A 15,182-nucleotide genomic window follows, 5' to 3' on the forward strand; every position below is an offset into this window, starting at 1 on the left:
ATGCACCGCGACCCCAGCCGCTCTGAGTGCACCCAGCATGCCCCGCGCTCCTCGCGCTCCTCGCGCTCCTGGCAGCTCTGCGTCCCCCCATCCCTGGAGTACGCCGCGCACGATCCCAGCATGCCCCGCGCGCCTCAGTTTTTCCCGCCAAAGCTTTTGAAGGCCCACGCCAACCAGCCGGCTCCAGCCGTTTCCTGAGAGAAGAGCTGGCGTTGGCGCCGGTGTGGCCTGGTTTGGCCTGGCTCCAGGCCCTTGCTGTCTTTCTGAGAGAAGAAAGCTGCGTCTGCCCCCGTAGAGCCGCTCGGGAGCCGCAGGTGCCTAGGCCCCGCGCGGAGCGCACTGGCGGGCTGCCGGGCCCCAGACGCGCAGGTCGGCCCTTCGCGTCCGCTGGAGCCCGGCAGTGGACTCTGACTGGCGCGCCCTGCAGCGTGGCGTGGAGCCCCAGCCCGGTGCACCTGCCTTACAGGCACCTCTTCATTTCATAGGTAGGTATTAAGCGCCTGCTGTGTGCCGGGAGCTTTTCTAGGAGTTAGTGGTCAAACACTGAGCAAACAACATTCCCTGCGCTTGTGGAGCTTACCTTTTAGTTGGGGGTCGGGGGGTAGACAATAAGGTAAATGAACACAATATTGGTCTGGTAGATTGTGATAGGTGCCCTGGGGAAGCATAAAGCGGGGCAGGGAGGACACGGGGTATCAGGAGAGGCCTTAAGGAGGTCGGGAGGCCTCATGGAGAAGTGACATGTGGGCCAGGAAGGAGGTGAGAGTGGGTGGCCACGCAGATGGCGGGGGACAACGGTGCAAAGGAGGGAATTCCGAGTACAAAGGCCCGAGGCAGGAGGGTGAGCCGCTGGCCGCAGTGGAGCTGGAAAGAGAAGTAGCTACAGGAGGCCAGAGACTGAGGCGGGACAGACAGTGTTAGGCCCGATAAGCCGAGCACGTTGTAGGAGGTGCGTCCAGGCACCGTGCTGAGAATGGACTGAAGGGAACACAGGGACAGGAAGGAAAGCCGCTGGGAGGCAATGGCCGTGATCCCAGAGAGAGGTGATGCATCTTGGATCAGGGTGTCCGCAGTGGAAGTGATGAGATGGGACTGCATTTTGAGGATCCTTCGAAGTTATAATTGGCTTTGGATTTGGATTGAGGTGGGGTCTGAGAGAGGAGTCCGGCATAACTCCCAAGGTTTTTGTGCTAAGGCTTGGGAAGATGGGGTTGCCATTAACTGAGAAGGGAAGACTGGGGGGAGAAAATTTGGGGCTGAAAATCAGGAAGAGTTGTTTTGGACATGTTGACACTGAGAAGTGAAGTTCTGGGGAAAGATCTGTGTGTAATATATGGTATTTAAAATCCCGAGACCAGATCAGATCTGGAAGAGAGTGAAAAAGTAGAAAGAAGTCCTTACACTGAATCCCGGGAGACTCCAATATAAACTCATGGAGATGAGGAGAAACCTCATAGGTAGAATGTCAGGAGATTTTTATTAAGAGAAGATTTGCCACTTTTCAACCTCACATCTTACCAGGTTCAAGAAGTTACATTGTGAAAGAATGAGATTTGTGTGTTGGGTTTAATGTTTGATATATTAGAATTATTTTTTTACCTTATTTGAAAAATAAATTTTGGCAAAGAGGAATTTTTTTAATATCCTCCTAACTCAGTAACAGTGTTTAATACTTACATATTGTTTAGTTACTTATAAGCACAACTGTGAGATCATTGTAAGTGATTATTACAAGTTAATAAGTAAAATGAGCCTCCTGTAACAGTTTAAAACATTAAGTGAACAAAATACAATCTTCTAAAAAAAACTTTCTAACAAATTATAGTTCCTAAGCTTAACATTAAGTCTGAAGGGTTTTTTGTCAGCAATCATTAGAATTATTAAAACAAACCTTTGAAGATTACAGAAAAGCTTTTTATCCTACTTTGTATATACACATAGGGAAAAAAACTGTGAAGAAGGTAAAAAATACAGATTCAACTTAAGTTTTATAATAAAAGACTAGATACTCATTAGTCTTTCTTTTCTATTTAAACAAAGGTAAAGCTAAGTGTTCTTCATTTTGAAAAGCACGCATGTCAACACTTCATGTTTTTAATATTTCTGACATTGAACTTATGGCCTATGACTTCAACAATAATTTTAACAAAGCAGAATTAAAGATATTTGAAGTTTTTAATTATGCCCACATCACCAAACATCCAAGTACTATATAGTCCAATTCTCTTCACAGAAAATGTGAAATGTATGGCTTGTATTTGGATCTTGATTTAAATAAATTATAAAAACTATGTATGAAACAGAAATTTGCATGCTGACTGTGTATTTAATTGTACTAAGGAATTATTTATTTTCTAGATGACAATATAACATCTAAAGATAATGTTTATAAGATGCTTATCTGATAGACATATTGAAATATTTATGGATGAAATGATATATCTGGGATTTGCTTTAGCATGATCCTGTGGGAGATTAAGGTAGTGATAAAGAGGAAACAACTGGCCATGTTTTGATAACTGCTGAAAATGAATGAAGGTTCCTATTATTATCTGTGCTTTCTTTTATGTGTTTTACTGTCTTCTCCATTTTTGTGGTGTATTTGTTTGAACTTTTCTATAATGAAAAGCTAAAAAAAAAGAAAACTTCTGTTTTTAAAAAGTAAAATAAAGTGAGATACAGGCCACAAATTGAGAGAAGATGTTTTCACAAAAATAATGCACAAGTGGTTAGTTTCTAGATTATATAAAGAACTCTCACAAATCAATTGGAGTAAAACAGTTATTCACAGAAAAAAGCACTAAAGTCATGAACAGGTATTTTGCAGAAAGAAGAAAAAGGATGGCTCATAAGCCTATGAAAAGATACTCAACCAAATTAATTATCAAATCTAAATAAGACCACAACAGGGTACCATGGTATTGGCAAAATACCAAGGGTTAGTCAGGATGCAGAATATGATCTCTCATACATGGTTGGAATGTAGGAATGTAAATTTGAAAATGTGATGTAATCTTCTGAAGTTGAATATTCACATCCCTTTAGACTAAGAAATTCCATATATACATTTTTCCCTACGGAGACTTGCATATGTGCACCAATAAATATGTAGCAGCACTGTTTGTTAAATAAAATAAGTAACTGCAAAAAGCAAATGAAACCTCAAATGTTCAGTGACAGGGAAACATAAATAAATTGAATTATATTTACATAATTGGATGTTCTACAGCAAAGAAGAAAGTAATAAATTACAGTAATATGCAACTACATGGATAAACCTTTTAAAATTAAAATGTGAACATTAAGTAGACACTATGATGGTTTTTGAAGATGACCATCCTTGTACACTTGCCACCCAGATTTAAAAACAGAACATTACCTGTGTCTAGGAAGCCATCCTCATGCCCTCTCCCAGCCACTTACCCACTTTCTCCAAGGTAACCACATCCCAACTGCTAACACCATTAAGTATAATTTTGCTTGTTTTGAAAACTTACATTACTGATAGCATACAACATGAACTCTGTGTCTAGCTTCTTTTGTAAATGTTATGTTCATGAGATTAACCCATATTGCTGAGGGTAGCAGTATTCATTTTCATTGCTGAATAGCATTACATTGTATGTATATACTTATCCTTGCCAAAGTTGATAGACAATTAGATTGCTTCTAGTTTGAAATTATTATGAAGAATGCTACTAAGAGCATTCTTGTTCATTTATTTTGTATTTCCTTCTATCCAATATGGATGAATTTTTAAAACATAACTTTGGGGAATAAAGTCCCAGAAGACTAATACAGTATAATCCCACTTTTATAAAGCTCAATAATTCTCCAAGAAAAGCTGAATAAATTGTTTGTTGATATAGCCATATATGCAAAACTATTTTTTTAATAGGCAAGGATGTGATAAACACAATTCAGGATAATGATGGTTTTGGGGAGGCAGAAGGATGGGATATGGAAGAAGCCCATAGTCCCCGAGTCTGGTGAAGCATTCACTGGTATTCTTGTATGTCATTATGCTTCAGAATATATATGCACATCCATTTCTATGTATAAAACATTATATCATAATTTTTAAGTAACAAAAAACCACATAATGTTGTAGGGCCAGCAAGAATTCTCATCCAGGGAAAAATTTTCCTCACAGGATACATTTTGATGACAAGCTTGTGGGCAGTCTTATTCAGTTTACCGGGTATATGATTACTTAAGTTTCCCTTTTTCTCACTCACAGCATTCAAAATGGGAAAGAATTCTCTTAAAAGATTCCACCCACTAGTTTGACTATATGTATCTCTTTTATGAAGATTAAGATTGTTGCATTGTGTTACATCGTGTTTAAATCGCCAGGACATGCAAAGATTAGGCCATATTTTGTGGGTAGGCAAGTACTACATGAAAATGAAGGTCATTTCTCAGAAAAATTAACCTGGAGGAAGAGTCAGATCTTTAGACAGGAAACTAGAACTAAGATGACAAGCCCTAAGTGGGGGCTAAGGCTGGGTTCAGCATGCATCTTGGCCTGGATGTGACAGTTTGGATGTCTAAGATTGTATTTATGGGTAGAGTATAATCAGCTACTCTCAAACATACAGAGAGAGGCTGGGACTTGGAAGGATGGGTCCCTAAAAAAGGTCCTCATTGGGTGTGCACCCGCAATCACTTGAGATTTGAGAATCAGACAGATATTTTGAATTGGCATCACTGCTTCATTTATTAAAGGTGAATAAACTATATCAGGCTCTCAGGTAGTGGAAAATTGTTTTTTTTGCTACCCTTTAGCAGAGTTCATATGAATATTCTGGCCCTGTTGTAATAAAACAAAAGGACTCTTTATCCACCCTTAGGCCAGAACATTAAGGACAGTAGGGTGGTGGTAGGTGGTGGGGAGTGGTATCAGTAATCAGTGAGGGAATCAGCAAAAGAAGGGTAGGCACGGGGGTGGGGATGAAGTAGCACACCTGGAGACTAATGTTGATTTCCTCTAGCATCAGGCTTAGAGGTCCTAGGTGGTGTTTTCATTCAGGTACATAGCTGTGTTTCTGACACAGGACTCCCGGCTTCCCAGCTCTGGAGAACTCCACTGCCTCTCCATCACTCACGTTACTTGTACACTTATGTGGATGCACTGAGCACCTTGGACTGGTGCTTGAGCCATACACTTGTTCATTTTAAACTATTTTCATGCTGCTACTTCTGCTGCATTTAGCCTCTTTCCTTCCTGTTTCCTTGACTGGGAAAGAAATGAAACAGGTTTACTTTTAGTAGTGTTACTGAACCAAGTTTTGCCTGATTTGCAGCAAGCCAAATGATGAGGCCCCGAGGTTTGCATCAGAGAAAGAGTTTATTCATGAGGCCATCAAGTGAGGAGACTGGAGAACAAACCTCACATCCACTTCCGCAAAGGCGAGAGGCTCAGGATACTTGTGGGGTAAAGTTGAGGTGTGAGGAGTGTGGAGAGCTTGAGGAAAGGTAATTGGAGACAAGAAAAAGGTGAGGTAATCATTGTTGTACGACTAAGCTACAGGCTTCTTCATGGGACACCGAGAAAATGGGGACAATGTTCTGAGGGTGGAGTTTTTGGCCTTCTGACGTCAAAACGTCACCTCATAGACACTTGCACTGTCTTAACCGTCTTAACCAGCTCGAGCTTGAACTGGACACAGATGACTCCAAGTTCCTAATAAACAACTTGGGCAAACATCTTATTGTTTAGGCTGTGTGACACTCAGAGGATATGCAAGTTTTTGTAAAAACAAAGCAAGCTTAATCAGTCAAGGCAGGTCGCAGGTGAAATGGATCTAATTGATGATTACCTCTAGTTTCAGTAGACGTCCCGGGAAAAGTTAAAAACTTGGCTAATACTCTTGCTAGTGACAGATAAATTAATCCACACTTCTCAGTATAGTTACAGTGTAATTACGATTTTTCCCAAGTACTTACATGCCATCTTCTATATCACATTTATATCTTTTTTCATTCAAAAACATTTACTGAGCATGTGCTGAGTACTAGGCACTATGCTAGGCTCTGGAGAAAAAGACGTGACTAAGCATTCCTGCCTTTGAGGAACTCTTGGTTCAGTGAGAAAGACAGACACACAGACAAATGATACAGTGAGTGTGTGAAAGCGATGACTGGTGAATAAAGGAGCAGAGAGGGCACCAGTGGGAGGGGAACAGTGTGGTCAGCACATGCCTCCTCCACAGTTGACTCCTAAGCTGAGTCATAAAGGGTCCCAAGTCCTTGGCCAGGAGAAAGGAGGTAAGGAGAGTCCTCTGACAGAGGACAGGGCTTGAGCAAGGGTATGGGAGTGAGGAAAGAATGCTATGTTGGAGATCTAAAGACAGCTCATTGCTTCTAGGCTGTAAGGTTGAGGGCGAAATGACAAAGGATGAAGCTAGAAAGAGGCAGAGAAATTAAAATAAGGAAGTCTTGTTGAATAATAATGATGATAATAGCACTAGCTGAAATCTGTTGATTGCTTTTTATGTGCCAGACCTTGTGCTAAGCATTTTATAAGCAGTGGCTTACAAGAGATAAATAATTAGGTCATAGTTATATTGTGATAAGTTACTAAACCAGGGATAGGATCCAGGTTAGTGGCACCAAAATTTGTTTTTAGTTATTTGGAATTGGGACTGAAATCTGAAACAGTCTTGACATAGGATTATAGAGGTAGCCAGGCACTCAAAAGACTCATTGCTCTGTCAGAGTCATGGGGAGATTCAGCAGTCCTGAGAACTGTTAAGGAAACAGTATACAGAATCTGGTTTACTACTTTTAAAGTGTTTAGGAAAGTTATAACCTAAATGCATATATTTGAAAAGAGGAAAAGTCTCAATTCAGTAATCTAAATTCCTACATCAAGAAACTAGGAAAAAACCAACTAAACCCAAAGCAAGCAGAAGGACTCAATATAGAGCAGAAACCAAGGACATTTAAATAATAGAGAAAAGACAAAAAGTTGGCACTTTGAAAAGATCAATAAAACTGACAAACCTTTAGCAATGCTGACAACAACAACAATAAAAAGAGAGGAGTCACAAGTTACTACTATCAGGATTAAACAGAATATATCAGAACAAGCCTTGCAGATGTCAAAAGGATAATAAGGAACTACCGTGAACAACTCTACACATACAGATTTGACAATTTAGATGAAATGGACCAATTCCCAGAAAAATACAAACTACCACAACTCACCCAGTATGAAACAGATTTGAATAGTCCTATAACTGTTATGGAAATTAAATTCATAGTTAAAAAATTCCTGAAAAATAAATCTGCCAGTCCATATGATTTCGCTGGAGAATTCTACCAAACTTTTAAAGAAGAATAACAGCAATTCTACACATTTTCTTCCAAAAAAAAAGAGGAAAAGGGAATACTTCACAACTAATTCTGTGGAGCCAATATTACTCTGATACCCAAACCAGACAACTAAAATGCATAAAAAGAAAAATACATACCAGCATCTCTTATAGATACAAAATCTCTTAACAAAATGTAATTCAGCAATATGTAAAAAGAATTAAAAGTCATAAGCAAGTAGGGTTTATTCTAGAGCTGCAAGGCTGGTGCAGTATTTGAAAATCAATGTATTCCATCATATGAAAAGGCTAAAGACTGTTTGGAAAGTTTGGGAAATGTCCTCTTCTCCATGGGCTTGCATTCCTATGGAGGAGGTGAGCAGGGGGATAGAAAACTAATTCAGCAGCATCTAGTGTGAAGAACAGTGCCTAGTTTCTGGGAGGATGACCTACAGGTGTAACCTGTTGTGGAGTTCATTTTGGAATTAACTACCATTGCTGAAAAAGGCCTTAAAAATATCCGATGACTTTAATATGCTGGAATAGCTCCCTTCCCCCCGCCTTGTTTTTTTTTTTTCCCTCTAACATTTGTAAATCTTCCCATTGGTGCCCAGCTGGAGAGGTACTGTTGCAGGCTATTCCAAGAGCTATCAGTCATTTAGGATTTACCTTAGTGATAAAAGACAAAGGAGACAATACAAGTACTTGCTTAGTCAGGAGTCAACAGCAAAGTACGTCAGAGCGAAAGATGTCCTAAGTACTTGGGGACGTTTTTTGCTTTCATAGAACAAATAATTTGCCTAGATTTGTTTCTCCGGTGACAACGGGGTCGTTCTGGGCGGGAGGGGAATGGGTCAGGCAGTTAGAGAGCACTGCTCTGAGCAGCACACTTGTTTGCCGAGGCCAAGTGAGGACACTGAGTCTTTTAACGTCCAGGAGGCTCGTTTACGTGTCCTGTCACGCTAACAGGTCACCCTAACACCCGCAATGGAACGACTTTGTTACACATTAACGTCCAGGTTGGGCTGATCTGACCTGATTGGGAAATCGCGGCGATTTTGATGTGCGGCCGCGGCCCTGCACAGTGTGGACTCTGCGCCGGCCCCCTCGGACCCTCGCGACCCGGCCCCCGGGGCCTGGCCAGTCGGGTCCGCGCACACCGGACTCCTCCCCCGCGCCACCGCCTTCTGCGCAAACGCAACGGGAGCCCCGCCCTCCGCGCGCTCCGACCGCCGTGATTGTGAAGAATACCTTCTGCAGCCAATCAACACCCGCGGGCTGGGCGGGGCGCGTTGGAGTTGGTGGAGGGTGTCGGTCGAGGGCGGGTCCCGTGAGTGACGTGAGTTCTAACCAATCATCGGAGGTCATGCTTCGGCCCCACCCTCTCCATCGTGTCGGCCCCCCTGGCCAGGCTCAGGGCCCCGGTCGCGGGGAATGTCCCGGGCGGAGTTGGCTGAGAAGCTCGCTCTCCTCTACCCGGCTCCACTGCTGTCTCCAGGGCTTGAGGCTCGCCGCTTTCCGAAATGGCCGAGCAGCCGGACAAACCCGTGAAGTACTATACCCTGGAAGAGATCCAGAAGCACAACCACAGCAAGAGCACCTGGCTGATCCTGCACCACAAGGTGTATGATTTGACCAAATTTTTGGAGGAGGTGAGTTGGTGAGGCAGGATGCCGCCCGAGGTTTGGGGATTTCCTGCCGAGACTTTTCGTTCTCTGAGTGGCGGGATTGACCTGCGATGCTCTTTGTGCTCACCTGACTCTGCCCAACTGGCAACACTTCCCCTGTCTGCATACCTGCATGTGCGCCCCAGTCTGCACACTTGTGTGTGCACACCTGGGAGCGCCCCCTAAATCTGAACACCTAAGTCTGAGTACCCGCGTGTGCACACCTAAGAGCGCGCTCCGCGTCTGTGTGCCCCCAGAGGCTGCACACCTGTGTGTACGCACCTAGGGGGCGACTGGAGATGCATAGGCCAGCGCCCCGGCTGGGTGAGCCGTTTTAGCAGCCCTTGTAGGGCAGGAAATGCCCCCCGAGACCCTGCGCGGGCGTGTAGGGAAGTCCCACTTAGCACTTAGTGGGAAACAACATCGCCTTTGGAGCTGCCTTCCGGAGGGGCGCAGCTACGAAGGATTTTGAAAATCCCTTTTATCGTTGAGTTTGCTTAGGACAATGATTGTCCCATTTGTTATTCCTGGAGCCGGTTGGAGCCCACCCACCCCGATAGTCAGGGGACCCTGAGCTCAGAGGTCCAGGAGTGGTCCGCACCCGCTCTTCTGGGCCTCCACATGCCCACCCCACCATCCACCCACTTGCCCGCTGTTCACCTAGAAGGCGCCCAATAATTGTTAACTTACCCAGTGATGATTTCAGTGAGGTACAGTGCTGGATTCCTGCGAATGAGTGTGGCTGTTGTTTGTGGCTTTGATTAAGAAGGAAGGGAGAGGGACAGACAGAGACATAAAGACTGACATTGGGGCTTGATCCTTAAGTAACTTTGGAAATTGTAAAATAATTTTGCTTAACTTAGAGGAGCTTTCTTTTGATAAGATTCTTTGCATTGGATTAAAGTTTTTTTTGCAGTAAATTCTAAGGGGCTATTCTCTTTGCTACCGCTGGATGTGTTTTATTGTTGTGGGGGAGTATGAATCATAAATCTCAGTGTGACACTCTCCTTCATCCCCCCAGACAATAAATGGAGTGTTTAGTGATGAAAAATCTTTACATAGTTTGTGAGGAAAATGAAGATAGAGGCCAGGTCTGAGCTGGATCACAATGTATATCAAAGAGCATTTTCTTTGCAGAGAATATTAAGAAAAGTTTTTAAGGTTGAAGATGATGTTTTTTAGTAAGATATTTTACTATTAAATTGTCATTTGGTGATGTGCCAGTAGCTAAAACAGTGTCCCAAACTAGTGAAAAGTGGTTTGTGGTAGGGGATCAGATCTGCTCTGTCCTGTCCCTTTTGCTGAGCTACAGAGCTCATTTGCTATTAGAGTTTCTTCAACCAATAATCCTGTGTGGTAACATCAGGTCTAATTGACCCCAAATGTCTACTTGGGACTTTTCCCCCTTCCTGTGCTATATGTAATTGTGGGATTTTAAGACCTGGTGTGTGCTTTCTTTGTGTCTATAAAAAAAAAAAGCACTTACAAAAAATTGATAGGATATTTTATATTATGAAGTATTTGTCATTTTTTTCTTTTTCTGTGGGTTCTGTCCTGTTCACTGTGTTGTACAGGGAACCTCCTTGGCCTCCCCTACCAGATGTCAGTATCGTCCACTTCCCCAGTTGCGACAACCAAAAATGTCCCCCTATTGTGAAATATCCCCTTGGGGACCCAAAAAAAATCACTCCTAGTCAATAATCACTGCCTTAAGATATATCTTGAATAACTTTTATGGCTATATTTCTCAGGAGGAGATAAGGAAGAAAAGATTTTTAACATTTCATTCTTATGAGGCAGAAAAGGGACCTGCACAGTTTTCTAAGCAAAACTGAAAGAGATGCAAGCCAGCTGTTTAGTGGGTGAATTGGCGAACAACAAATTCCTTTATTTCTTAGTTTTCAATACTCTCTCTTTGAAGGTAGCTTGGGGAGAATGCCTCTCAAGTAAATGTGATGAAATGCATTTCTCCCTAAAACTTGGTAACTAATACTTGTAGTGAGGTAACTAAAAACTACTCTGTAGTGAGATAAATAAAAACAGTTTTACAGCAGTTCCTATGTACTTTACTTTTCTCAGTTGGTACTTAGTAAAGTGCTCCCTAGAATAGCCTACCCCGTGACACCACTGCTCTCTGATATTCATGCTCTTCGCTTTGATCAGTTGACCCAGTACCTGCTGAGTTCTTACAGTGGGGACTGTGGAACCCGAGAGGAAGAGATACCATTTCTGTTCTCAGAAGCTTCCATTTGAGGAAGCAGGAATAACACAGAGAACAATGATGTGGACAGGAATTATAACCCAGAAAGCTGTGCTGTACTGGCTGTAGTCTAGTTCAGCAGTGGGAAGTAGACCTGGAGTGGCTGTGTGAGGTGTCAGGCATCGGCCCAGGTAAGTAGGGCCTAAAATCAACGGTGACGGACCGGCTTCTAGGGCAGATCTGGATTAAGGCAGAAGAGGACAGTGGCTGACACTGTGAAACTGAACCCATCAAAGTGATGGAGGTACACAGTGAGGAGGAGGCCTGCCAGCCTGTTCTGGCTGGTCATTGGGGTGCCAGCTTTCCCAGAACATCCAGTCTATTTTGGGGGGGACCTATGTTCCATTTGTGTTTTCACTCTTTTGTTTTCTCTTTCTGAGACCATTTCTGTTTAATGCAGTGTCTTCGTCTTTGGCTTCCTGCTGCCAGCCCAGCCTTCCTGGGATTCCCTGCCAGCTGCTTCGTGCATCTTAAACACACATCCCATTCAGAGATCTGCAGCATGCTCTGCCAGAATGTTTTTCTTCTTCCTGGATGCCTCCTGTTCCATTACTTTATTAGGCCAGTACTGTTTATCTCATACCTTCTTTTGAAACAGAGAAAGGAGCTCAGCTCTGTCTCTCCCCACCTGCCCTACCCTCTTTCTTCTGTCATTTAAAAGCCCTGGAAATTTGTGTATCCTTTGCATGGTAACTAAGGAATATTCCACTTTCCCTAACTTACCCAAACATAAAAGGAGTTTCTTGGGTTTTGTTGTTGTTGATGTTTTGGTTTTTGCTTTCCTACCTCTAAAGTGAATGCTCAGTCATTATGGGCTAGATCTCATACATCATAGATTTATATGCATGTCTGTATTCGTGTTGAGAAAGTACATACTGTGATGGATGGAAGGGGGTCTCGGTCTGTGCCTACACTCATATGCTTTATTTAACATAAAATGAGAGGGTGATAATAGTGCCAACTTCGAGGGATTAAGATAAAAATTAAGCAAAATAATACTGGTTAAACGTATAACACACAGGCACAGGCAAATGCAAACTCCTATACCAGTATAGGTTAGGGTTGGTTGTGGCTTGCTTTCTGTACCATCGTATGTAACTGAGTGCTGATATGGGATTTTAGGTAAAGATGTAAACTGGCAGGTGATGTTGAAACAGGAGAATATTATAAAAATTATATTCTTCTGGTCAAGAACATAGGTGAAGTTTCTAAGTTGTTCAGTAAGCTCTGTCCCCTGATGTAATAGCCTTATAGAGCTGTTTTGTTTTCTAGAGGAGCGTAGACACCTGACAAGAAGGACTGGCTCCTTACTGCTGGCAATTTAAATAGCAGCAGGTGTTTAGATACTAACTTGTACAGACCTTTGAGATTATGAACTTGTTGCCTCCTTACTTTGAAGTAGGTATTTATTCAATTGTGACTTCTAGTTTCTGAATTTATATTTGTGAAGTTGAGTCTTGTCATTTCTGCTTATATTATTAGGAAAATTAATGATTATAGAATTTTGAATGAAAATGTAGGCATTTAGGGCCAGGAAAGAATCGTTTGCTTTTCCCCTTCTGTGATTTGGCCAGTAGCATTTATTCAGTTTTCACAAGTGCTGTGGAGTATATAGAAGAAAGTATCACATAATTGATGGCAGCAATATTAACTTTTTTTCAGTTCAATTCATTAACATTTAGTTTGTGAAGAAAAATATTATAAAGCATAATGCCTTTGTGTCAAGTTGCCCTCCTCCTTTACACGATCAAAATGGTAACTTGTTTCTATAGAATATTTTCTGGTGATCCTGGGATTCTGATAGTCTGTACCTGCATCTTAGATGTTCTTTAATAGCATTCTGCCTTACAAAACTGTTGGCTCCTGACTCACTTTTGCTTTTGGAATCTTAGGCAGTGTTCTTTATAGCGGGTTTTGTTGTAGGGGCTAATTTTTTGTTGTTGTTTTCCTTGAACATGGCTGCCTACTTTGCAGAGACCAGTGGTTCCAAGCCTGGGGGACCTCAGTGCTCTGGGATCCAGGAATTCATTGTACTTAGTTGCGAAAACACAGAGGACACTATATCTTTACTCTTGATATAGAGGGCATATTTAGCGTTGAGATCCTAAATGCCTTTGCTTTTTTCAAGGAAGTTTGAAAATATTCTGAATTTTATGCTAGTAAAAAGCTGCAGTTGCAAATATGTTTTTGATGAGTATAAAAGGGGTAAGTTACTACTATTTAACATATGTAGTTTGGTGAAGAAAACTCAGAAAATGTGAAATCCATAGGAGGAAAATATAAAGGAACCCTTGGTAAAGGTGGTTCAGGCATCTTGGGTAAATAGGCGTCAGGGCCATTCTCACTAGGCCACATGGGGAATGGGAGCCTGTGGGCAGGGCCTCATTTATACATTGTCACTTTTATGTGTGTGGTAACTTTTTGCTACTTTTGAGAAGAGGTTCCAAGAGTCCAAGAGTGATTGTGAGGCTACTTTGTTTTGAAACAGTTAAAAAAAAAATTAACCACTGTACATTGTTGACTTTCGCCTTTTATTTATCTTTAAGGTGGATAGAAATTCTAGCTAAGGAAGAGAGAACAGATTATTCAGGCCTGTTTGGCTAAATCAAGGAATAAGTCACATTCATTTCTACTTAATGCAGATATCTATCATTCTTTTTTAAAAGCCCTCCAAAACCATAGAAATATTGCCTGGGAGTAATGAAACTAGATCTAGTCCTAAAGCTGTTATTGAGATGACCTGAGGCAAGGCAGGTAAATTCTCTAAATTGTTTTCTTCATTCTTCATTGAGGAGTATTCTGCATCTATTTCAGGTTTGTAAACACTGGAAGAATAGCATATGTGAAAACTTGGAAAAGTATGTTACTGTTTTGATTAAAGTTTTCTTATAAATGGTTATAATTTTTGTTATGTAGTATAGGTCCAATATTTTAGTAGGAGCACATCTCAGAAATTATAATGTTAGCCAGTAAACAAAAATGGTTTAAAATACAAATATTCACTTGAAGTATAATTTTTCAGGATTATATGCTATGCATAATGAGATATTATCATCTCTTCTCTGGAGCTTTTAAAAAACACAACTTTATTGTTTTGGGGGGAAAGAACACATGATTATTGTAAGGAACTGAATAATGTGGAAAAGTGCAAGGAAGAAAATCAAAGCCGCCTGGGATTCCACTACCCAGAGGTGACAGCTGTGAGTGTTTTGATAAACATTCTCCAGACAGCTCTGTATTCATTCACCCTTGTACACTGATTGTTTTATATAAACAGTAGCATATTCTACATGCTATTTTGTAATCTGCCCCCTGCCTCTATATGCTGAGGGAAACATCCCATTCAGTACATCATATTTTTCCTGTCTGCCTCCTTATTGTACACATGTGTCATAATGTACATAACCACTCCTCTCTTCTGCACATTTTGTTGTTAATTTCCCACCTGTGACTATCTCCTTAGGTAGATCTTTATAAGTGGGATTGTTGGGTGAAAGCTTGTATACTTTTTACACGTAGATGCATGTCCCAAGGTGCCCACGGTGGCTGTTCTAAGTGACTACAGTGACACGGGCTCACACCCCAGGCAAAGCTGGTCTTCCTCAGGTGCAAGTTCTCTTTAGTGAGTTCTTAGTTCCCTTTAGTAACTGAGAGATTGGTTGATTACCGCCTCCTTTCCTGGATTATTTGGTTGTGTTTTTTTGTCAGTAGGAGAAATGTATGGAAACTTCTTTTTCAGCCCGTTCAGCATATAAATTCTTCTAAAAATTCAGCTGCAGCAAGTAATACCTTGTTTACCTAAAACTAGCCTTGGTTGTCAGTCCTAGTCCATTTCAAGGCACTCAGAAGAGTGGCCTGAGGTAGCAACAGCATAGTGGAGGGTTTTAGCAGCAGTGACTCAAAGCCGTAAAGTTTTGACTTTGGTTTTCTTAGGAA

At 41.8% G+C, this 15,182-nt stretch overlaps 1 protein-coding gene across 1 annotated transcript in view; it reads left to right on the forward strand.

Moving 5' to 3' along the window:
- The first annotated feature begins 8,708 nt into the window (after window positions 1–8,708).
- The window catches only part of CYB5A (cytochrome b5 type A), a 33,490-nt gene continuing 27,016 nt past the window's right edge, over window positions 8,709–15,182 (forward strand). Inside the window, exon 1 of the mRNA XM_072952123.1 lies at window positions 8,709–8,971. Coding sequence (XP_072808224.1) covers window positions 8,843–8,971 — 129 coding nt within the window. The 5' untranslated portion in view covers window positions 8,709–8,842. The remainder of the gene's footprint in view (window positions 8,972–15,182) is intronic.

The sequence above is a fragment of the Vicugna pacos genome, chromosome 30 (genome assembly GCF_048564905.1).
Source record: "Vicugna pacos chromosome 30, VicPac4, whole genome shotgun sequence".
NCBI classification, from domain to species: Eukaryota; Metazoa; Chordata; class Mammalia; order Artiodactyla; family Camelidae; genus Vicugna; species Vicugna pacos.